A 25,156-nucleotide genomic window follows, 5' to 3' on the forward strand; every position below is an offset into this window, starting at 1 on the left:
GAGGGCTCATAATTCTTTCTCTCTTTTTCTCTTCCCCTTCTCCTATGTAAATGCACTCTATCATAAATATAAAGTAAATTTGTAAATAGTATCTCTTACTATTTAATATACTATGTTTTATTTTCTTGTTTATCCCTTTTCCCATGTGGAATGTCAGTTCTAAAAAATTAAAGGTCTGTATGTGCTTTTTCCAGTGCTGTGTTCCCGGTGCCTAGCACATTGCCTGGTGCATGATAAGCATACAGACTTTGTTTAATGACTGTATAATCTGGCTCCAAAGTCTATCGATCTGTTCTACGTTCATTCATGATGACTTCTCTCTCTGGTTTTTTTTTTTTTTTCCCCTAACATTTATTATTTATTTTCTTCTTATGAGAGAGAAAGAGACAGATGTAGAGAGAAGCATCCTCCACAGGGCCTCCTCCCCCAAGCCCTGCAGCTACCCAGGATCATAGACTCTGAATACAAATCTAGAGCGTCCCCACGTGGTCTGCAGCATCATGCAGCGGCACCCCTACCGTCTGCACCACCTCAGCTGAGTCCATTCAGAAGTGATGACGTCAGAGTGCAATGTTTGTTTGCATTTTAGTCCATTTAACGTTTCCCATGCATTTAATATTGGTTCTTTATGCCACATTTAAATAAACATCTTAAAGTCTTGGAAACCGGATTCTGGGTGAGGCAAAGGAGACATTTAATGACTGGCCCACGACGGGCAATCAATGCTGTATCACAGTGATCCTTTGGGTTTGTTCTTTAAAGGATGAAGCAGACAGAAGAAAAAAATTGTACTAGCCCTCAAAGAAAAATCTATTTTGCTTAACCTCAATATTATATTGTGATCCTGCCCAAAGGGACTCTTTAGGTTACATAACCCTCGTAGAAACAAAGAATAGAGGCTGGACTGCCTTGAACAATGCTTTTTTATTATTATTATTATTTTATTTTTTAGTTCTGAGTTTCTTCTACACATAAGCTGGCCTCCAGTTGTTCAGGACAATACATTGTCTAGTGGATCAGTGGTCCTCGAACTTGAGCATGACTTAGAACCGCCTGGAGGACTTGCTATAACACGGATTGCTGATTCCTGTCCAAGAGTTTTTGATTCAGTAGGTCTGGGGTTTGGCCCAGGATTTCGCATTTCTAACCAATCCCCCAGTTACGCTGATATTGCTATTTGGGGGCCATAACTGGAGAACCTCTGTACTAGATTGGCTGGAAGAACACCCTGTACTTACTTCACTCTATTGTTTATGTCCCTAGCCCTGACTGGTAAAGCTGCTTATGCTCCACCTCCAGGCTTAGTGCTGAGCCCTTAATTTGGCATCAATCCTGACCTAAGGAGAGGACATCGTAGGCAGTCGACCTCAGTCTCCCTCAAGCCCTCTTTGTTACCAGTTCCTTTGACCCTAGTCCTCTACATTCTGAATGACTGAATTATGGCTGTCATGCCTACTTTACCCACACCTGTTTCCTGAGTCCAGCTGCCCTGCCTCCCCACTTCTCACCAGTGACGAGGCCCATGACACTGGCTTTCAGACCTCTCACAGGCCAAAGGCCTGCCACTGAACTCCAGCCAGCAAGGGGTTCTGATGTTGCAAACTACAGACTCTGCTGTGAGATTTCTAATGCCCTGATTCTTCCCTTCTTCTCAATGATTCTCTGTGTATGTGTTCATTAATGGTGACTTCTATGCAATATTTACTTTCACTGCAGCCCAGATCTGATTTCTAGATCTATGTCTCTGTGGGCCAGTACCAAAGGATGAATCATCCTCACCCACATCTAGTCCTGCGCCTACACTGAGAAACTCACGCTGCCATATCTAACGTGTCCATCTATTTCAGGGTACAGTGGGAAGAGTCGGGGGGGGGCACACAGATCTATGCTTAAGTCTAAGCACTGCGATTTATTAGTTATACCATGCTGTTCAGTAACTTAGTCTCTAAAATCAAGGGCGAGGGGTGTCATGGGAAGTCAGAGAGGTTGCATGTACAAAGAGTCAAGCACAGAATGTAACAGTGGTTCCGAAACATTAATTTTCTTCTCTTCCTCCTGTTGCCTTTCCTGGACTAGGGAGCTTCTTCAGTGAACAGGTAAGTCAAGAAAGCTAATATATTTCCCTATAAAAACTTTCCCTTCAAATATCTATAACATCTGTTTTACTGGATACTCTATTCCATTATAGAACTCTTTAAAAAAGAAGGACTTATTTAACTTTATTTATCTATTTATTTATTTTAATTTGACCAGAGAGAGAAAGCAAGCCACCGGGTTCAGGACTCAAACCGCAATTGGCCATGTGGGAGTCCAGCACCCTTAACCACCATGCCACCTGCCAGCCCCTCATTACAGAACTCTCTAAAAACTCAATTCAGGGGGCTGCAGGTGGAATGGTGGTTAAGTTGGTGGACTCCATGTCACCAACCATGGTTTGAGTCCCAGACTTGGCAGCTTGCTTTCTCACTTTCCCTCTCTCTCACACATCAAAGTAAGAATAAATAAAATTAAATCAATAATTCTTTAAAAATAATTTTTAAAATTTATATGTCACTTTCAATATTTTTTTTAAGATTTTCATAGTTTTCTTTATAAAGATCTTTGACTTTCTTAGTTAGGTTTATCCCTAGGTATCTTATACATCTTGTGGCTATGGTGAAAGGGATTCCCTACTTCAGCTCTGTTTTGTTCAACTTGTTATTCATAAATAGAAATGCTTGATTTTTAGCTTTTGGCATAAGGTTTAGCACTCACCAGAGAAAAAGAAAATATGATAAATCACCCCCTAGGGGGAATGGCCATACTGCAGTCCTTTCTCCTCCATTCTCTTTTTGGGATTTTGGGCATGCACACACATGTGCCCCACATGATTTTCAAACCACTGATTCCAGAATTTGAATCACAGTAGGTCATGTGGAAATCCAGACGCCCTAATCACCATACCTCCTGAAGAGTTATTTATTTTATTTCTACAGAGGTTTTTGTTATACGGCGTGTGTGCTCACCAGAAAGACAGACAGAGGCAGAGACAGAAAGCGAGAAATCACCCCCCAGGGCAGATGGCCATGCTGCAATCCCTTCTCCTCCATTCTCCTCTTGAGATCTTGGGCAAGCAAGCACATGCACCCATTGTGAGTTTAAGCAACTGGGTCCAGGACTCGAACTGCAGCCCACTACATGGAAGTCCAGTGACATAGCCATTATGCTAACTGCTGGTCCCTCATAAATAATTATTTAAAAAAATAATCAGGGCCAGCAGGTAGCTTACTGTTTAGGGTGCTAGACTCCCATGTGGCCGACTGTACTTCAAGTATCAGACCCAGCAGCTTGAAACTCAAACCAGATATGTGTGCACACATGCCCAAAATCCTATAGGGATAAAGGAGAAGGGATTGTGGCTTGGCCATTCCCTTGTCTCTCTGTCTTTATAGTGAACACATGCACCCGATAGCAAAAATCTCTTAAAAAATTAAAATAAAAGTCAATTCAGGCTGGCCCTATAGCCTAGTGGTTAAGGGAGCCAGATCTCTCATGGTTGACTGCAGTTTGAATTCTAGCCCTGGTGGAGTGAAAAAGATTCCAGGCACATGTGAGTGTATGCCCCAAATCCCAAAGGAATGGAAAAATGAAGGAAAAGGGATTTCAGAGTGACCATGCTCCACTGAGAGGTGCTCTTTACCTCTCCCTCTCTTTTTCACTCTGTCTCTCTCTTTCTCTTTCTCTGGTGAGTACATACACCTGCTGGCAATTAAAAACCAAGTCAATTCAGGTCCAGCCACTGTGATGCAGCAAGTGCCCTGCAACCCCACCTTTGGATCTCCTGTTGTGTTACAACACGCTGTATTCCACTCACTTATCTGCACTCTCGTACCTGAGAACTGGGTCCTCCCCACACCTCATTCCCTTTCCCTTTCCAGCCTCTGGTATCCACCATTACACTCTCCACTCCAATGTAATCAAATCTTTCTGCTTCCACTAATACATGAGAGCAAACAGTATTTGTCTCTGAGTGCCTGGCTTACTAAACTGCACTGTTTCCTCCAGGTTTGTTCATGTTGCCTCATATGACAGGAATTCATCCCTTTTTTACTGGCTGGATAGCATTTCATTAAGAATATGATGCATATGTACTATATTTTTTAATCCTTTCTTCAGCTGTTGGGCACTTAGGTTGGTTCCGTATCTTTGATACTGTGAAGAGTGCGGTAATAAAGGAGTACAGCGCACTCCTATGATACATAGGTTTGATTTTTCTCTCCTGTGGGTATGGGTTACTGATCATAAGGTAGCTCTATTTTTAGTTTTTAAGGAGCCTCCAAACTGTTTTCCATAATAGCTGTACTATATAAGTTACACTCCCATCAACTAGCATAAAAGCTCTTCTTTCTCTACAGTCTAGCCCCTCCTCTTCTTCCTCTTCTTCTTCCTCTTCTCCTTCCTTTTCCTCCTCTTCTTCTTTCTCTTCTTCTTCCTCCTCCTCTTTTTCTTCTTTTTTTGATAACAGACATCGTAACTTTTAAACTGGACTGAGGTAATAACTCATTGTAGCTTTGATGTATAAGCCATATTTTCATCACTGCTTTTGGCAACGTAAGAAACATGTCTACGTCCTTCCTGTATAGTTTTGTTTTGTTTTGTTTTTTGCCATCAAGCACATGCACTTAGAGAGAGACAGTGAGAGGGAAGTGAGAAATCACCTTCTCCCCGCCCCCACCCGGGGATAGCCACACCACAATCCCCTCTCCTCCATTCTCCGCCTGGCATGATTTTCAAGCTGCTGCGTACAGGACTGCGGTTGGCCATGTGGGAGTCCAGTGCCTTAGCCACTATACCACCTGCTGGCCCCTCCTGTATAGTGTTTAAAATAAAACTTCCTAAACTTGATATGTCATTTCCCTTTGAGAATCTATCCAATTTTATTGGCCTTCTGCCCAGAAAAACGCATCTCTTCGGTACTTCCTTTCACGTGTCTCTCTCTCTTAGGTACGAGCTCCTGAAGCACAGGGGCACATACTAACCCAGCTCTGAATGCCATGGGAGTTTAGTGGAACAGAAAGAACATGGAATATGGCACCGAAAAAGCTGAGTTCACTCTCCTTATTCTGTATTTAGTAGCTATCCAAGCTTTTCTCTTTTTTTTCTCAATTGTCAAAGGACATGTGCATTCATGAGAGAAACAGAGAGAAAGAAACAGAGACAGAGACAGAGATGGAGAAAGGACCCCCAAGTGGGTATGGTCATGACGCAATCCTTTCTCCTCCATTCCTCCAACCTATTGGGATTTGGGGTATCCCCGCACATGCACCTTGCATATGTGTAAAGCCACTAGGGGCCAGGATTCAGACTACAGTCAGCTATGTGGAACACAGCTCCCATGACCACTAGGGTATGGGCCAGCCCACACGTAACCTTTTCGATCATTATTTCTGATCTGTAATTGGTGGATAATCATTCTCAGGATTATTATTAGGCTCAAATCAAAAAATGTACAACAGAAAGAGATTCTACCAATTTCAAATGATTTTAGAGATATTAGAATTAACATTCCCTGGAAAACTACTGAATTTGTAAGCATAGAAACAAGTTTTAGAAACCCAAACTGTTGGACTAGCTAGTAGTGTGGTGATTAAAGCAGCTGGGCCCCACATGGCTGATTGCACGGTTCTAGTCCCAGATCCAGTGGCTTGAAAAACGTAGGCATGTGCGCTTGTGTGCATGCATGGCCAAAATGCCAAAAAGAAAAGTGGAGAAGTGACTGTGGCATGACCATCCCCCATGGCGGTGCTTTCTCATCCCACTCCTCCCTCTCTTCCTGGTAAGCACAAGCACCCTCCACCAAATTAAAAAAAATATTGTGGAGGTATACTGAACATAGTAGTCCCCCCTTATCTACAGAGGATATGCTCTAGGACCCTCAGTACATGCCAGTGGATCCTGTATATACTATGACAAATCCCACATATACGATGTTTTGTTCCTATCCATACATATCAATGACAAAGTTTAAATTTAAATTAAGCACAATAAGAGATGAACAACAATAACTAGTAATAGAACAATATTAACAACATACTGTAATAAAAGTAATATAAATGCGGCCTATCAAAATCTCTTATTGGACTGTACTTACCTATTTCCTGATACCAGTTAATTGCAGGTAACTGGAATCAAAGGAAACGAAACCATGGATAATGGGGGACTACTGTCTAACATACTGGATAATTAATTTCTCTATATTGAACCATAATAATGGAATTCATCATTTTAAAACAAGTCCTACATACGTTGAATGTCTAAATAATCATGGCTGATGTCCCTTTCTAGAGGAAATGTAGAGAAATCAAGTTCAAATATCTCTCTGATTGAAGTGGAAGTCATCTCCAGAGAGGGAAAAAAGGAAGAAAGATGAAGACTCCCATGTTTCTCTCTACCCTCTAGGAAGCATATTTCTTGATATGAGAAAAGCCATCTGAGATGGAAAAAGTCATGCTGATTTAATTTTCTTTCAAGGGACACAGGGGAAGACAAAGCCTTCTCTGTGGGAACAAAAGTCCTTCTATTCTAGCCTCAGTCTACTAACATAAGTTTTAGAAGTTCTTCTTTTAAAACTTCAGAGAAAAAGGATATTAAAACCAGCTAAGAATTTATGTTCTAACCATAATGTCATACATCTAAAATGGCAGGTTTTCATGAATGCCAACAAAGTAAGTTCATTTCCTCATCCTAATTCCTCTTCTGGATTTACCACTAAGAATTGCTACTAGGACGAACTATGCTTTCATAATGAGTAATGCTACCCATATTTCTTTGACAGACTACTCCAAGAAACACTTCTGTCCGTTTCTGATAGTTCTAGATTTGAAGAAGAGTTGCAAAGGTAGGAAGGAGAGTTCTCATCTACTTCTCACCCAACTTCCCTAGTGTTTAACTTCTTGTAGAACCACTGCATGATTTTTTTTAAAGCTGAGCAATAAGGACTGCTAGAAAACTACTAGTTAAACTATAGACTTTATCCAGATTTCCCTAGTGTTTCCCTTTTCTGCCCCAGGATTCAATCCAGGACAGCACCTCACATTCACGCATGTCTCCTTTGCCTCTTCCAACCTGACAGTTTTCTTTCTCTTCTTTTCTCTTCTGACTTTGACACTTTGAAGAAGACTAGTTAGGTATTGTATAGTGTTCCTCTGTTTTAGTTTTTTTTTGTTTGTTTATTTGCTTATGTCTATAACAATTAGACTAAGGTTTTAAATCTTGATGTAACCCAACTTTCTCATCTTATATTGGGGGGGGGGGTGATAGCACGTGACTTATTACTGATGATGATATCTTCTTATCTTGATCAATCAGATGATGTTTTTATAATGCTAGGTAGGAAGGAGAGTTCTCATCTACTTCTCACCCAACTTCCCTAGTGTTTAACTTCTTGTAGAACCACTGCATGATTTTTTTTAAAGCTGAGCAATAAGGACTGCTAGAAAACTACTAGTTAAACTATAGACTTTATCCAGATTTCCCTAGTGTTTCCCTTTTCTGCCCCAGGATTCAATCCAGGACAGCACCTCACATTCACGCATGTCTCCTTTGCCTCTTCCAACCTGACAGTTTTCTTTCTCTTCTTTTCTCTTCTGACTTTGACACTTTGAAAAAGACTAGTTAGGTATTGTATAGTGTTCCTCTGTTTTAGTTTTTTTTTGTTTGTTTATTTGCTTATGTCTATAACAATTAGACTAAGGTTTTAAATCTTGATGTAACCCAACTTTCTCATCTTATATTGGGGGGGGGGTGATAGCACGTGACTTATTACTGATGATGATATCTTCTTATCTTGATCAATCAGATGATGTTTTTATAATGCTAAGAATCTGTCTGTAGGATAGCTAAACTACAGGATGGTTATCAGGCTTATTGAGAAAATAAGGAGAGGTCCAGATACTCAGTGAACAAATGCTGAGACCTACTGAAGGCAGGATAGTCAGATACATGTGGGTGTCAATCTATTTCTGCCACTTACTAGTCTGTTCAGGGGAAAAGTTTCTTTTTCTGCATCTAGAAAATGTGAATAACAGTTTCATTACTTTATCCCTACAAGACAGTATATGTAAAACACTTGGCTTGGACCTAGTAAACATTCAATGAATGTTAATATTGCTCATTCTGGAGTTGGAGATGGCACCAACAATTTTATTAATCTTTGTCAATTTGTGTAGTTCATATTTTCATCTCAGAAGGAAATCAAACTACTGACCAGAAAACACAACATGTTTTTAAGGTTTTAAAGTTTCTTTTTTTTCTTACTTTTTTCTATTTTTTTTTAATTTAGACATCCAATGTACATCATACAGTATATAAAATGAGATTTTCCATCCAGAATACATTGTATATTGGCTCAAGGATCAAGGATACTACCATACATCTTATCATCAACTAATAATTTTCTATTTCTTGTTTCTTATATATTTTGCTTTCCCCCCTTGATTCCCTACCTCTCACCCTCTGCCAATTCCCTCTTCTCTCACACTGTCTCTGACACCTACAGTTGTTTTCCATGCCTTTTTTTCATATCTTATTGATTCACTAAAGATCTTAATTAATTTAAAAACTTTAAATAGCAAGCACAGCTAATAAATACATATCTATGAAGACATGTCTGACTTTAGGCATAAACCTCAGTGAGTAAGGTGAATATACTATAAAGTAGCACCAAGCTGAGGCTAGATAGCTTACTGTTGTCATAAAATAGGTACTAACAGGTATTTTTTATGCATTTTTTAACTTCCAGAAGAAAAGTTTTAGTTTAATAGACCAAAATCAAAAAATGTTCAGAGAAATTTGCTTAAAACTTAAAGCCAGGAAAAAGATTAGGATTCAGTTCAAATAGTAGGTAGATGAACCTATCAACAGTTCAAGAGAAGACAAAAATCCTTAAATAGGGAAATCAAACCATTGAAGAAGATCAGTAATGTTTTAGACTAAAGTCAAAAAATTCTATTTCACTAGTTCAGTTTCATGTAATTAATCTCTCTTCTATTGAATGTGCAGTGTAACTATGGTCTGATCTTTCCATTTAAATTCTGGAAGTTAACATTCACCTTCCCCATACCTATTATGTGTGCTACCCCCAAATGAACCCTGTAAAGATGAAGAGTTTTTGAAACTCTTAAAAATAAAGGGCCCTTGGATGTATTTCCAGCAGCACAGAAAGCCTGTGGATATGGGGACACTGTTTGACACTCAGCAGTAAGGCTCAGGGGGGAATAAGAATCCCATGGGATGCCGTGGGTGGCAGCAACTGCTGAAGCACAGGGAAGCAGATTCAATTCCTGCAACCCACAACAGAGAGAATGGTAGGTATGGGGAGGAGGTGGGGACCTGAGAAGGAACCCTGGGACTGCACATTTCCGTAAACGTAACCTAGAAATACAAACTACCTTGAGATTTATGTGTTAATGCAAAAACCACAGCATGTCTAGAGAAGTATACACAGAAACAATGCTGTCATGGCACATCACCATTCGCACCACCCTCCATCCTCTCAGTATTCCCATCATCCTGTTTTTCCCTGATTTTGTCCCTCACCTGTTGTCACCATGCCTGTGCTCTCTCCCCACTCATACTTCCCGTTCTACTGCTGCTGTCACATGGTGCTGATCTACCTCCAGCTTTGAAACTGTGAGTAAAAGCCGAACCACCTGTCTGACTCTGAAGGCTCTCTGTGCCCTGACCCCAGCAAGACTTACCAGACTGACTGCTGCCCCTGCTCCTCTTCCACCTGACGTCCTCTGCAAGCCCATCCCTGCGAGCTTAATCTCGCCTCTCCATGTTCTGTGAAGTCCTTTCCCACCATTTTCACTTCTATATGTCTAAATCCTACTCTCTCTTCAAAACTAGGATTCAAATCTACCTCCTCCATGAATTCAGCTTGATTTTTCCAGCTATAAGTGATGTCTTCCAACTTCTTAATCCTTTTGACATTTTATCTTAGGTTTTTATTTTGTTTTTGTCTATTTTTTACATGAAAGACAGAGAAAGACTTAAAGTCAGTTCAGCAGAGTCTCCACAGCATGACCCACCCAGCCAGCCAGGATCACTGGTACACGTACACATGGCTGGTGTGCACAGGGAGACCCTGGACTGGGACCTGGGGTCCCCTGTTACATCAGCATCATGTCACATCATGGCACCAGGGCTGGTGTAGACATTTCATCTTCAAATTTTGTGATGCCATCAATTTTACTTTGTACTATAATCATTCATATATATTCCTTAGTACCCTTACTAGATCAGAAGTCCTTTTGGAATGAGACACATTATCTTATTTTCCTTTTATCTCTCATAAGGTTTACTGAAGTGCCTATACATAAACGCAATATGTGGAATCAAGGTAGTTATTTATTCACCAAATACTGCATATTCCTTGATACAGCAGTCTGCGTTTCTATGAACTTTATTATTTGTACTATTTGCATATATAAAACCAGAGATTTAGAGAGGATACTTGGGACGAGCAGTTGGCATAATGGCTATGTCACTGGACTCCCATGTAGTTGACAGCGGTTAGAGTCCTGGACCCGGTGGCTTAAACCCACACCAGGCGCATATGTGTGCGCGCCCAAGATTCCAAGAAGAGAATGAAGGAGAAGGGATTGCAGCATGGCCATCCCCCCTGGGGGGGTGATTTCTCACTTTCTGTCTCTCTGTCCCTCTCTGTCTTTCTGGTGAGCGCACACGTCCTATAGCATAAACCTCTCCAAAACAAACAAACAAACAATAAATATAGAATAGAATAAAATAGAATAGAATAGAGAGGACATTCTCAGAAGGAGCAAAATAAGTTATCTTATCATTATTTCCAGAGGGTATATGCACTCACCAGAGAGAGACAGAGGGACAAAGAGAGAGAAGAGAAAGCATTCTCCTGAATGAAGCTTGGTCATGCCACAATCCTTTCTCCACGTGGTCTTCGGCACACATGCATGAGACCTTGGCATGTTTTCCCACCCACTGGGGCTGTGTTTCAAACTGTGGATGGCCATGTGAGAGCCAGCTCCCCTAATCAATGGGCCACAGGGCCAGCCCTAAATGATCTTTTAATACTATCGGTAACAAAACTTTAAAATATTTATTTTTAAAAATCCCAAGCTGGGCCTACAAGTGCCTTCCTTAATAAAATAAAGCAAGGAGAGATTTCTGCAATATCATTTAGAGGCAGTAATGTTTGAACAATGACAATGTCAACTCACTGTGACATGCTAATATTCACAAAGGTCACCAATAGCCAGAGAAAAAAGGTGAATTTTTCCCCCCATTCATTTAACTACAGCTGATATCTAGTTAATAATTAGAAGACCAGGTGAGCAGATTATGCTCTGTGTTGAAGAGAGACTTTTAGACAGAAATGCACTGAGAAACGCAAAGAGCATTCCAGACTGTATTAGATATGTGTTATTTATACTTAATCCTCTGTGTGCTCAGTGCTTTCGCTGAAAAAGCCTCTGTCTGACTATTAACATTCAAATTTTAATTTGGTTTTCTGTGAATGTAACATGATACTTGGTATAATGTGCTTAAAATATCTTCTAAGGCCCAAGCCATTTGGCACTACGAACACTTAACAAAACAAATAGCCTGTGATAGAATAAAGGGTATGAATTATCTACTCTAATCATGATGACTGCCTTTAAAAATTCTAATTCTGGGCCAGCAGGTGGTGTGGTGTTTAAGGGGTTGGATTTCCACTTGGCCAACTGTGGTTTGAGTCCTAGACCTGGTAGCTCACCTTCTCACTTTCCTCTCTCTCTGTCTCTGGTCAAATTAAATAATAATAAATGAAATAACCTTTTTTTAAAAATTCTACTCCCAAAGGTGAGCAGGTGACATAGCAGTTAAGCTGCTGGAATCCTACGTGGCTGACCATGGCTCAAGTTTGGGACCTGGCAGCTTGAAACCCATGCCAGGCACATGTGTGCGCATGCCCAAAATCTCGAGAGGAGAATGAAGAAGTAGGGACTATGGTGTGGCATATCCCTGGCAGGAGATCTCCCTTTCTCTCTGTGTGTGTCTCCAATGAGTGCACATGCCCTTTAGCAAAAATCTCTCTTAAAATAATAAAAAAAACTACTTCCAAGGAAAACTGTTGAAGTGTACCCAAAAAAAAGTAATTTAAACTAGAGATTAGTGTAATTGCAGGAGTAATAATTAGGGCACTGAATAAAGCTATTTTAAGATAAAGTTATGAGGTTTTGTTCTATCTTCCTACAAAATAGCATGAATGTGCAAGTCTGGAATTTTTTTTTGAGTTTTGTTTACAATGTATAAATGCAAGTGTGTATCAGACACCTCTACCTGAATGTCTCCTGGTCACTTCAAAATCAACATGTTTGGGACCAGCAGTTAGCGTAATGGCTATGTCACTGAACTCCCATGTAGCTGACCCCGGTTGGAGTTCTGGACTTGGTGGCTTGAACTCACACCAGGTGTGTGTGCATGCGTGCCCAAGATCCTGAGAGAATAGAGGAGAAGGGATTGCAGCATGGCCATCCACCCTGGGAGGGTGACTTCTCACTTTCTGTCTCTCTGTCTCTGTCTTTCGGGTGAGTGCACACGCCCTATAGCAAAAACCTCTAAAAAAAAAAAAGATGTTTGAAACCTATCATTGCCATCTTCCTCCTAGTTGTTTATCTACATGTATTCTTTATCCAGTCAATAAAATTTATCTTCATTCATGGGCCTGAGCCAGAAAGAACATGGGAGTCATCGTTCTCTCTTTCCTTTACTCCACTTATACAAGAAACCATCTACTCCTATAGATTTTATCTCCCAGTATCTCTTAAATTGATTCTCTTCTCTTCAGCATCATTGTCAAAGCCTGTATCAACATATTAGATTGGGCCTTGAACTTCTCTTGCTTAGATTGCTACAATAACATTCTCCCTGGACTCCTTGCCTCAGTTCACTCTCTGTACCAGACTTCTGTGTTCTCCTTCCTTATTATCCTAGTATTTTGTTGTTGTTTATTTATTGATTTTTAAGCTAGAGAGCACATGAACATGAGAGAGAAAGTTAGAGAGAGAAAGCACTCCCCCCATGGGGGTCCACCAAACTTCTGGAAGACTGAATTTTTCTAAGAATTAAATCTGGCACCTCTTATTCAGTATCCTTCAATGGATAAGTGAACCTGCACAGCTAATTCTATAGCCACCCTCAACAGAGTCTCAAGGAAGCAGAATCAGGCCCTTCATGCTTTGGCCCTTTTACTCTGTATTCATTCTTGTCATTCATCAGTTATTTACTGAGTGTCTACTATGTGCCAAGCAGTCTAACACTCTAGGTGTTGGACCCAATGGTTGACAACTAGACAGTCTCATCACCATCATTTCTCAGCTCTTTCGATCCTTCCTCCCCATCTCTACCAACCGATGCCTTCAAGAAATCGTGAATCACATCACATGCAATCCACTAAAGATGACTTTTTTCCTTTACACTCTTAATTAAAGTCTTAATTCAAATACAACTTCCTCTTATAAGATCTCCCCGAATCTCCTTGTGTAACTCTGTGAATACGCAATTTGTTTGCACAGCTGTCTTTCCACTAGCCAATAAGTTCCTCGAGGACAGGGATATATCTTTTGACAAATCATTGGCAAATACAATGTCTATTTTGTTTTGTTTTGTTTTTGGAGAGGTTTTTGCTATAGGGTACATGTGCTAGCCAGAGAGAGAGAGAGAGACAGAGAGACAGAAAGTGAGAAATCACCTACGAGGGGGGATGGCCATGCCACAATCCCTTCTACTCCATTCTCCTCTTGGGATCTTGGGCACGCACACACATGCACCCAGCGTGAGTTTTAAGCCACCAGGTCCGGGACGCGAACCGCGGTCAGCTACGTGGGAGTCCAGCAACATAGCCACTATGCTAACTGCTGGTCTCACAATGTTTATTTTTTAAAGTTTATTTCCTTTCTCTTTAATGACAGAGAGAGCATAAGAAAGCAACAACCATCTTCAATGGGATCTCATGTCATGATCCCATCCTAGCCTTCAGACCAGCCAGGATTATAGGTATACATGCATGTGGCTGGGGTGTACAGGTTGACCTAGAAACCAACCCGAACCTCGCATATGTTTTCCAGCATTGCAGAGCATTGCACCTTTGCCACACCACGTGGCTAGGCTACAATGTGTTCATTAAATGAAATAATGAGTGAGCAAAATGGCAAAGTTTTCTTCAATTGTCAATTGTTTCTAGTGATCAAATATCTTTTTTCTTGAACTTCTAGAATTACAGGCAAAGTAATAAATAAAAGTTTACACAAGCATCTATTATTACACAAGAGTATTAGACAAGAGATGATTTTCAGAATCCTAATTGAATGTGAGCCTCAGAGGTGTTTGTCATCGACTTGAAATTTATTTTGGCATCACTTTACTTTATAAATAAAAGGTATCCTTCTTTCCTGGGGCACATTCCCATAATTAAATATGCAAAGTAGTAAATATTTAAAAAGTATACTGCATAGCCATAACCAGAGATATTATGAAAAGGACTGGGACTTTGTTACCTTACTAAGACCATGAAAAATGATGCATCTTGTAGACTAACCTACCATGAAATCAATATTTAATTTCCTACATATGAAATCAGCCCTGACAATATCTTTAGAGCTATATTAAGAGATTCAGACTCTGACTAGGCATACTGCTTTTTGAAATAAAGTGTTATCTGATTTGTCCACTCATTTATTAAGTATATGTCAAAATGTAAATCAATGAAAACATCAGAAATATGTTCCAAAGACAAAAACAAGAAGTTCAGATATTGTAGATTACTCCTTCCAGTTAAACAGGTTGGAACACCATTAGCGACGTGAGGGGGTGGCCATCTGTCAGTACATAAAGGACTTTGTGTATGCACACAAAGACATGCTCAACCCACATCTGGTTCCCGCAGCCAAAATCTGCCCTCACGGGGCAACTCCCACTGAAATATAGGGGCATAAAGAACAGGGAAATGAATTTTTAAAAAGCGAGTTGTTTGTTCCATGGATTTTCAATGTATCAAAGAATACTAGAATTGAGTCTACTTTTCCATCTTTATTTAGTTTTTAAAAGAAAACAGGAGGTCAAGACAGAACAGAATTGGAGTAGGTGTGAGGAGACTAGACTTTGATTTCATTGCATAATCTTGGGAAATTCACCTGAATGTTCTTTTTTCTCCTGGTAAGGCTTTCTCATCTCTCTGAGATGAGATGGGCTAGGTATGTATGCATGCGTGCATGCATCCCCGAAATCCCAAGAGGAGAAACAGAGAAGGGATTGCCCACTCAAGCCCCCGTCTCTGGTGAGCTCATGTGCCCTATACCAAAAAAAAAAAAAAAAAAAAAACCAGAAAGGAAAAGAATATATAGTGCCTATCAGGAGTTCAACTAGTTTGACTTATTATTATTATAAAATATAGAATGTTCGTTTTTGTTTTGTTTTGGTTTTGGTTTTGTTTTTTGGGGGTTTTTTTGGAGAGGTTTTCGCTATAGGGCGTGTGCACTCACCAGAAAGACAGAGAGAGACAGAGAGACAGAAAGCGAGAAACCACCTCTTGTGGTGATGGCCATGCCACAATCCCTTCTCCTCCATTCTCCTCGCAGGATCTTGGGCAGGCATGCACACGTGCCCGGCGTGAGTTTAAGCCACCGGGTCTGGGACTCGAACCAGGGTCGGCTACATGGGAGTTCAGTGACATAGCCATTACACTAACTGCTGGTCCCAAATGTTCAGTTTTAAAAGGTATAATAGGTTTTTGAAATGCAACTGGAAAAAATAAGCTATTTTTTCTATTATAATGAATAATTTTTTCTTTAACCTAACAACAAAAAATAAATACCCTAATACCTACTCATTCCCAAGCCTGGTTGGTTTACTCCTCCTCTTTTGTGGAACACCAATTCTATTATTTTCTGAAGAAGAAGTAGGAGAAGAAGGAGAAGAAAACTGGATTCAACTCCTAAAGAGTCACTGAGCTGAATCTATGTGCAGACCATTAAATCAATGAACACATACACAACATAATTTTCACAAAAACCTTTCATATTAGATATGTTAATCCCATTTTACATATGAAAACACTGAGCTTCAGAAAGGTTAAATAGCTTAATTAAGATCATAAAATTAGAAAGTGGCTAGACTAAGAATGGAATCCAAGTTGACCAGTTTCAAGGTTCCACTTCCTTTCTACCACACACCACACTACTTGCTTACAATTTCCTTATTCCCTCAACCTACCCACACATAGCTTACAGCAGAGCAGACCACAGACGTGTTTCCTCATAGTTCACTATGTGTTCTAGCCAAGTACACAGTCCTGCAACTTCCCATCTCTGTTCTTCTACTTCTAGCCAAGTACACAGTCCTGCAACTTCCCGTTTCTGTTCTTCCAGCCTCATGTCCATTCAACTTCCTCTCTGATACTAAGAAATGTACTTAGTAAAGTTGTGTGGGTTTAGAACACTCATGTCTTCCTTGTAAGACTGCCTTTAAGCATGGGCTTTTAAATTATTTTTGTTATGCACTGCTTGTTCTGGCAAATTAGCTGACATTTTAAGACAATTTTTGAAAGAATTTTAAAATTTGCTATAGGGCACGTGTGTGAGAGAGAAAGAAAGTAAGCCACCAGGTCTGGACTCAAACTGTGGTCAGCCAAATGAGAGTCCAGCATCTTAACCACCATGCCACCTGCTGGCCCAGAGACAATATATTTGAAATTTCTTAAGTTTATTTATTTATTTCTCCAGGAAAGAGAAAGAGGCAGAAGAGAGATGGGGTCTTCCCATCAACATTTATGCCCAGCTTCAGCCAGCCAGGATCACGGGCTTGCATGCCCAATGCATGCGAGAAGAAACTGGGAAGCAAACCGAGGCCCTTCCCATATAGCTTCGGCATTGCAGAGCTTTGCATTAGTTGCTGCACCACCACAGCTGGCCTAAGACAATGTTTTTAATTGGATATATATGTGTGTGTGTGTGTGTGTGTATGTAGATATATATGTGTGTGTGTGTATGTAGATATGTGTGTGTGTGTGTGTGTGTGTGTGTGTATGTACTACTGTGTAGTAGACAAAAATGTATGAATTTATCTCAAAATTTTAATATGACTATTCTTTGGGCTAAAGGCAAATAAAAAATAGGGCAAGTAAAAGAAATAAAATTGGGCTGGCCTCAAAGCATAGTGGTTAAAGGAGCCAGATTCCACACAGACAAGTATGGTTCCAATCCTGGCCCTGTGCTTAAATAAAAAGAAGGGGACCAGCAAGTGGCATGGTGGTCAAGTTGCTGGACAGCCCCACATGGCCGACCACAGTTCAAGTTCCAGACCTGCTGGCTTACTTTCTCACTTTCCCTCTCTCTCTGTGTATCTCTCTCTGGTCAAATTAAAATAAATGAATAAATAAAGTAAGTAAATAAATAATCCTTTTAAAAAAGAGAGAAAGAAAGAAAAAAAACCACCAGGCACATGTGCAAATCCTTACATGACTGAGAAATGGACAAGGGATTACAGTGTGACCACACCCTATTAGGAGTGCTTTCTCCTTCTCCCTCCCTTCCTCTCTCTGTCTCCCTCTAGCACACATATGTACCCTCTGGCAATTAAAAAACATGAAATTAAAAAAAAAAATTGGAAAGAGAATGGAGAAAAATTTATTGGAACTGTGGTCTGGAATGTTGACAATTGTAGTGTCAGAGAGATAACAGTGAGCCAGGTATAAAAAATAAGGGGTGATGGGACCAGTAGTTAGCGTAATGGCTATGTCACTGGACTCCCATGTAGTTGACCATGGTTCGAGTCCCAGACCCGGTGGCTTAAACTCATGCTGGGCGCGTGGGCGTGCGTGCCCAAGATCCCCAGAGGAGAGTGGAGGAAAAGGGATTGCAGTGTGGCCATCCCATCCCCGCTGGGGGGTGATTTCTCGCTTTCTATCTTTCTGTTTCTCTCTGTCTTTCTGGTGAGTGCACGCGCCCTGTAGCAAAAATCTCTGCCCCCCAATAAAAGAAGGGGGTGGTGCCCAGGAGTGGGCAAGGCAGCAAGGAGGTGTAACAGCACGGTCTGTAGCAATGAGCTTCAGACATTTTTTTTTTCTTTTTTAAGTCATGAGAGAGTGTATATGTACCCATAAGAGAGCTAGAGAAAGAGAAAAGCACCGCCCACGAGTTTGGGCACTGCACAATCCCATCCTCTAATCCTCTAGCCTGCAAGAATCCTGGTCATGGTAGCAAGCACCCAGGGTGTTTTCAGGCTGACTAGCCTAGGGACTTAAAATGCAGTCAGCATGTGGCTTCCAGTTATACAGTAGGGTACACTACTAACTGTGTCACAAGTGCTGGACCTTTAAAGATGCTTCCCCGCTCCCCCCAGCAGCCTCTGGATTCTTTTTTTAATTATTATTTTAGACATTCAATCACTATACATCATTTACCTCATAAAGAGAATTTACCCAACATGAAATATATCTCAGTCCACTTGAGAATATTTTTGTTTTGTTTTGTTTTTAAGGAAAAGGAAGAGAGGGTACTGAGAGCAGCAATGAGGAAGAAGTCTATTCCAACCTCAGGTCTGGAGGTAGAGAAGTGTGGGAGAGAAAACTGCCACTACTTAAAAAGGCTGCAGGAGAAGAAAGGTTCTTCCAGATGTAAGAATATGGTAAAGATTTTGAGAAATTAACATGGTTTGACATTATGTAGATAACATAAAACCATGTGTTATCGCATTTTAAAAAGAAAGCTACTGGGGCCAGCAGGTGGCATGGTGGTTAAGTAAGGTGCTGGACCCACGACCAACCACGAAATGAGTCCTAGGTTAGTGACTTGCTTTCTCATTTTTCCTCTCTTTCTCTCTCTCTCTCTCTCTCTGGTGAATTAAAAATAATAATAAGTAATTCTTTAAAAATAAACAAACATTGCTTTCTGATCAAAAGCAGTTCCTACAGTTGTTAACACAGCCATAATCAGTAACATGCTGTACATCCTCTCCGTTGACACTTGGTATACCTTTCAAATTGTCTATACTTGGGGCCAGCAGATGGCTTACTGGTTATGTCACTGGACTCCCACTTGGCCGATCACAGTTTGAGTCCTAGACCAGGTGACTTGAAACTCACACTGGGCCCATGTGCATGAGTACCCAAAAATCAAGAGAGAAGAATGGAGGAGGAAGGATTACAGAGTAGCCATCCTCCCCCCCACTGCGGGGGATGGGGGCGGTTTTTACTTTCCCTCTCATTATCATTCTCTCTCTTTCCGGCAAGCCATGTGTGCTATAAGGCAAAAACCTCTCTCCCCAAAAAATGGTCTATATGTAATTCTGACATTCTACCAACTATATTTAGGATTTAACACAGACTTTCCACACATTGTTTTATTTAAAATGTGGTATATGGCTTTATTGAGTTTTGGGAACATAAATTCAAATTTTTCTTATATAATTAGTAACCAAACACATTGAATTTTAGGATATCTAGGTGTTAAATGCTTAAAGAATTTCTACTTGCAAAAATTTCAACAGGAAAGAGATTCTGTAAGCTCTGTTTACATATTACCTTTGTTCAATTGGACTGAATGGCAACTTCAGTGTACAAACTTAGGCAAGTTACACCCTAAACATCAGAAGTCTCCTGTTCAAAGTAGGAAAATAATAGCATTTTTTCTCAAGGGAGTTTTTATGAAGATGAGCTTTCGTGAAGATTAAATGAGATAATGCACATACATCACCACAGCACCTGGGCACACAGAACAAAGGAACTTTGAAAACATCATGAAAAAATGGAATTAAAGTATAAGCATATATTGGTATGAGGAATCTTTAAACACATGCATAGTTTTTTTCATAACACGTATTTTCCATGAAGTTTTTGAAGACCCTGATACATGCTCAATAAATGTTTCCTATTATTATCTTTTATTGTCTAACTAACAATTGCAGCTCCATAAATAATAACTATATTACTGCTTACAAAGCTCTGAACACTTACTATCTTGCTTGATCCTTAAGACAAAACAATTCTGTTCAGGAGAAGAGTAAGACATAGGTTGCTATACCTACTTCATGAATTAAAAAACACACGCTTACAGGAAGTAAAGCAACTTGCCTAAAGTTACACGGTTACCTAGAAACATCCACCATGACGGGGTATAAACCAGGGCTGGCTAACTTTCTCTTAAAAGGCCAGATAGTATTTTAGGCATAGGAGCAGAAAAGGGCATGATCTCCCTCCTGCCCATCATAAAAGGCCATGTCTGACACCCCTATAACAATAGACAGGTTAACGAGAGAGAAGCAGAAATTCATTCTATCACAATTCTCACTTACCAAGTCATTTTACAATACAGGAGAAGTTATCTGAGTTTATGCTTGCATTTGATGAAGCAGGGACAGACATAGAGGAATGTGACTGGACACAAAGAGAGCTAAAGAAATAAACCAAATGGGGAAATCTAACAAGGTCTGCCTGTCTAGATGCTTCTTGGCCTCTCTGTATAATATTCTTTCCACCCAGGCATTGGGTAGGACCCCGCTGGAATGAAGGTTTGTGGTCTAATATCAGACAAGGCAGGTCGGAATTTCTTCACGGTCAAGTCTTACACAGAAAGGCAGGGAAAAAATTAGAACAATATTTTTAGGTTTTATGATGGGCTTTGAGGAAAAGAAGTTCTGATTTCTATGACCCACCTTGAGAAAGGAAGATTCTAGTTTATATGACTTGCCTTAGAAGAGAATGAGGGACAAAAGACAGGCAGGCAGGCAGACAGATGATTTGCTTCTGAGGCCCCCACTACACAGTAGTATCTCCTGAGCCCAAACAGAGGTTTGAAGACCACAGGGTCTCTGTTGAAGTCAGCTCTGCCACTACGCACAAAAGCAGCCCTAAACAATGCACACACATACACAAATGGGTAAGCCGTGCACCGTAAAAACAAGAAGAAAGGGGACTGGCAGGTGGCGTGGTGGTTGAGACGCTGGACTCCCACGTGACTGACTGCAGTTCAAGTCCTGGACCTAGTGGCCCAAAAATCAGAACAAGAAAGTAAATAAGTGCTTAAAATAAATTAAAACAAAAAAATAAGCAATAGGTTATATTTGATTCACCAGTCATAGTTTGCAGATCTCTTCCCTAGACCTTTAGATTACTAGTCCCGTGTGCTGTCCAACTACTTTGTCGTTAGTACAGGTGCCCATTTTCAGGACAGTGTTTCAGCATCAAACTTAATAGTATTAGTTGCCAGGGGAAAAAATGAATCAGAAATAATTTGTTGAAACTATGAAAACACCAAGATAGTATGTAAGTATTAATTGTTACTGTTTTTCCTCTTCTCCAGCTTCTAAAACTCTCAATTCTTTCCTTACTTTCTCCTTCTAATAAGGCAGTTGACCTAGAAGTAAACACATTTTTCTCACTCAAAAAGTAATCAAAGCTAGTATGTTTGTAGGATCTTATTCTACAGGAAATAGTAGATATTCCATGAGGGACTGAAATGAGCAAACTTATCCCTATCTTGTCTTTTAAAATGCTAAGGAATATGAAACTGAATGTAACTTGTATAAAACTGGTTTAGGGGGAGTAGAGGAATCAATGGCAAGCCACTACTATATTCTCAATCTCAAAGAACAGAGTAATTACAAATTTTCTCACTAAAAAATACCAAGTGGGATGATGGGAAAAACACTGGGCTTCTAATTGAAAGGCCTAATTTGGAATTCCTCTTTGTCACTCTTTGTGACCTAGTAACCTATATATGCATATAAGAAGTTGGAGTGAGGATCAAGACAAATAACTATTTAAAAATACTAAGCATCATAAAAATTGATTATCACTGCAAGTGAAATTAAACTTATTAAGCTCACATCTATATTTTAATAGACTTATTATACAGTAGTATGTACATACAATATGATTTATAAAATATCTAAAATATAAAGATAAAAGCATAAAGCATTTTTTCTGCCAAGGATCTAAAATTCCTTTTTTCTTTTCTTTTCTTTTTCTTTTTTTGGAGAGGTTTTTGCTACATGGCGTGTGTGCTCGCGAGACAGACAGAGAGAGACAAAGAGACAGAAAGTAAGAAATCACCCCCCAGGGGGGATGGCCACACTGCAATCCCTTCTCCTCCATTCTCCTCTTGGGATCTTGGGCACGCACGCACACGTGTGCCCAGCGTGAGTTTTAAGCCATCGGGTCCGGGACGTGAACCACAGTCGACTACGTGGGAGTCCAGCGACATAGCCATTATTCCAACTGCTGGTCCCAAGGATCTAAAATTCTTAATAAATAAATAAATAAATCCCCTAGGCCAGCCCCAGAGCCTAGTGGTTAAGGGAGCTGAATTCTACATGGCCAGCCATGGTTAGAATTCCAGCCCAGGCAATTTGAAAAACATACCAGGCACATGTGCACACATGCTCTGAATCCTAATAGGATGGAGAAATGGAGAAGGGATTGTGATGTGACCACATCCTGCTAGGGTGCTTTCTCCCTCTCTGTCTCTCCCTGGTGAGAGCACACATCCTCTGGCAATTAAGAAAATTTCCTAATTTAAGACAACACTATTCCTTTGAAATTAAAACAAACCAGGACTTATTTTTTATGCTATCATTTTATTTTATTTATTATTATTATTTCAATTACTTTTATACATTCAATCATGTTACTTAGCTTGCAAAGTGAAAATTCCAACATGTGTACATTTCACACCGGTCCAGCTGACAGTACTATAAGGTTATCCCTCAACAGATAATAACCCATTTCTTTATCCCATAAATGCCTTGCCTCTCTGTTTGTCTCTTTAATGTCCTTCCTCAGACTCTACTCCTTCACTCTCCCTCTTCCCACACTGTATCTGGTATTCACAACCATTTACTATGTTTCTATATCCTCTAGTCATTTAGTTTGGGCCATAGAGTGCGGACAATCAAAAACCAGGACTTATTTTTTTAAAGAATTATTTTATTTAATTTTTATCATTATCATTATTTTTGAACTTGACCAAGGAGAGACAGAGAGAGAGAAAGGGGGAGAAAGCAAGCCACCAGGTCCAGAACGCAAACTGTAGTTGGCCATGTGGGAGTCCAGTGCCTCTAACTGCCATGTTACCTACCAGCCGCCAGGACTAATTGAGTGATGTGTGCTAGGCATTTCACATACTGATTCATTTAACCTTCCCCACAATTTTGAGGCTCAGTAAAATGAATGACCTGCCCCAGGAACACCACTTCTAGGAGACAGCAGACCTTGGATTCACACCCTGGTGACATGGATTCCAAGTCTGTGGTCTCTTCATTCCACAATGTGGTCTCCAGTTTCTTTGAGTTGGGGTCTGCAAAAAGCTAAGTGCTTCATACAAAGTCAGAGAATCATTACTTTTAGTGTAGTAGAAAGCAAATCCTCAGATAATAGAGCATTGTTCTACTAGATCATGTGGCCTCCAAATAAATATTTTAAAGACAATTTCCAGATAATTCTTGTTTAATCTAGTTTTGGTCTCAAAAATATACTGGTAAATTCTGCAAAACCAGCCTATGGACCATTAGCTAAAGAAAGTGGGATATTACTAAGTTTTAGCTTTAAATGTCCAAAAAAATAAATCTAGAATTTTTTAAAAAGTTTCTTTTCTTTCTTTCTTTCATGAGAGAAAAAAAAGAGAGGCCCTGTAGTAAGGTCTCACCTTACCACAATCCTCCAGCCTTCCAGCCAGCAGGATCATGGACACCCATGGGCACATCAACACTAACATATTTATTTACTTTCGAGTTTATTTTATTTCTTTTGAGAGAGAAGGATTGATCTATAATTGATATAAAGAAAAAAATAACAAACCAAATTACACATTTTCCTCAAACTCCAAAGGTATAGCTAGTAACAAGAACATTTCCACTGAAAATACCTGAATATTAGCCCTTTCAGAAAGAAGATTCCTTTCTCAATTTTTTTTTCAAAAAGTTTAGAGATACCATCATAGAGCAAAACAGTGACCCAGATTTAAATCTATTAAATATAACATAAAGAAAAATGAGAATAAAAGTGTAAAAACCACCAGGAGGCATAGCAGTTAAGGCACTGGACTCCACATGGCCTACCGTGGCTTGAGTCCCAGACCTGGTGGCTTGAAAAATCACACCAGGCATGTGTGCATGCATTCCCAAAATCCCAGGAGGAAAATGGAGAAGGGATTGCAGTGTGGCCATCCCCCTGGGGGTGATTTCTCACATTCCCTCCCTCCGTCTCTCACATTCCCTCCCTCTGTCTCTCACTTGTGAGCACACATGCTGGATGGCAAAAACCTTTTAAAAAAAAAGTATAAAAATACTTTGTTAATCTATGACCTTCTCTTCCTTTATTTAAATCAGTTTGATTCTTGAAAAATGGAGTCACTTTTTTTTTCTTTCTTGCTAAAATAGAAAGAACTTCTCTACCCTCTGCAGCTTACCTGTCACAGAGTACAATGAGGGCTCCGTGGGGAACACAGTCACATGGCAGACAGAGACCAGACGTGCGATTCCAGTAAAAGCCTTCCCTGCACGTTTCGCAGTGAAGCCCCTGGTAACCTGGGTGACACTCGCACTGCCCTGTGGTCTGATTGCAGCGATTCACATCCAGACTTCCAACCGCAGAGCAGTTACATACATACTCTGGAAAAGGAAAAAAGGAGAGACGTTATCAATTAACATCTTCTTAATAAAATGAACTCTATTTTCTTTTTCTTAGAAGTATTCAATGACAACTTTGTAAGGATAGGTGAAACTAACTCTAGATGAATTTTACTTTCTATGCTGTTAAATATACTTAATTGGAAAGTAAATACAATAGGGTATATAAAATTATATACAGTTCAGAATTATAAAGTCAACATTTTCCATTTCCTTTCCAGTACTCTTTATGTCCTATACCTCTTACCTTATACCCCAATGTGTTTGTGTAGTTGTATATTATTAAGTTTTCTGGATTGAAAGTCTCCAAAGGCAAACTTATCAACATGGCACTGAGAGTACATGCTGGTGATGACAACATGTTAAATAATAAATAATCCCACTGTTCAGCACCAAAAGCCTAAGGCTCAGAAGATTAACTCTGGTGACCTATATGAGGTCACACAAGAACTGCTTGTAAGATTCCAACTTGTGC

The 25,156-nt window shown here is 40.0% G+C and overlaps 1 protein-coding gene across 1 annotated transcript in view; it reads right to left on the reverse strand.

Moving 5' to 3' along the window:
- The window catches only part of MEGF9 (multiple EGF like domains 9), a gene marked incomplete at its 5' end in the record, with an annotated part of 117,732 nt that overhangs the window by 27,592 nt on the left and 64,984 nt on the right, over positions 1–25,156 (reverse strand). Inside the window, one exon of the mRNA XM_027774559.1 lies at positions 24,462–24,663. Coding sequence (XP_027630360.1) covers positions 24,462–24,663 — 202 coding nt within the window. The remainder of the gene's footprint in view (positions 1–24,461; positions 24,664–25,156) is intronic.

This window comes from Tupaia chinensis, unplaced genomic scaffold (assembly GCF_000334495.1).
Source record: "Tupaia chinensis unplaced genomic scaffold, TupChi_1.0 Scaffold000455_1, whole genome shotgun sequence".
In the NCBI taxonomy this organism is placed as follows: domain Eukaryota; kingdom Metazoa; phylum Chordata; class Mammalia; order Scandentia; family Tupaiidae; genus Tupaia; species Tupaia belangeri.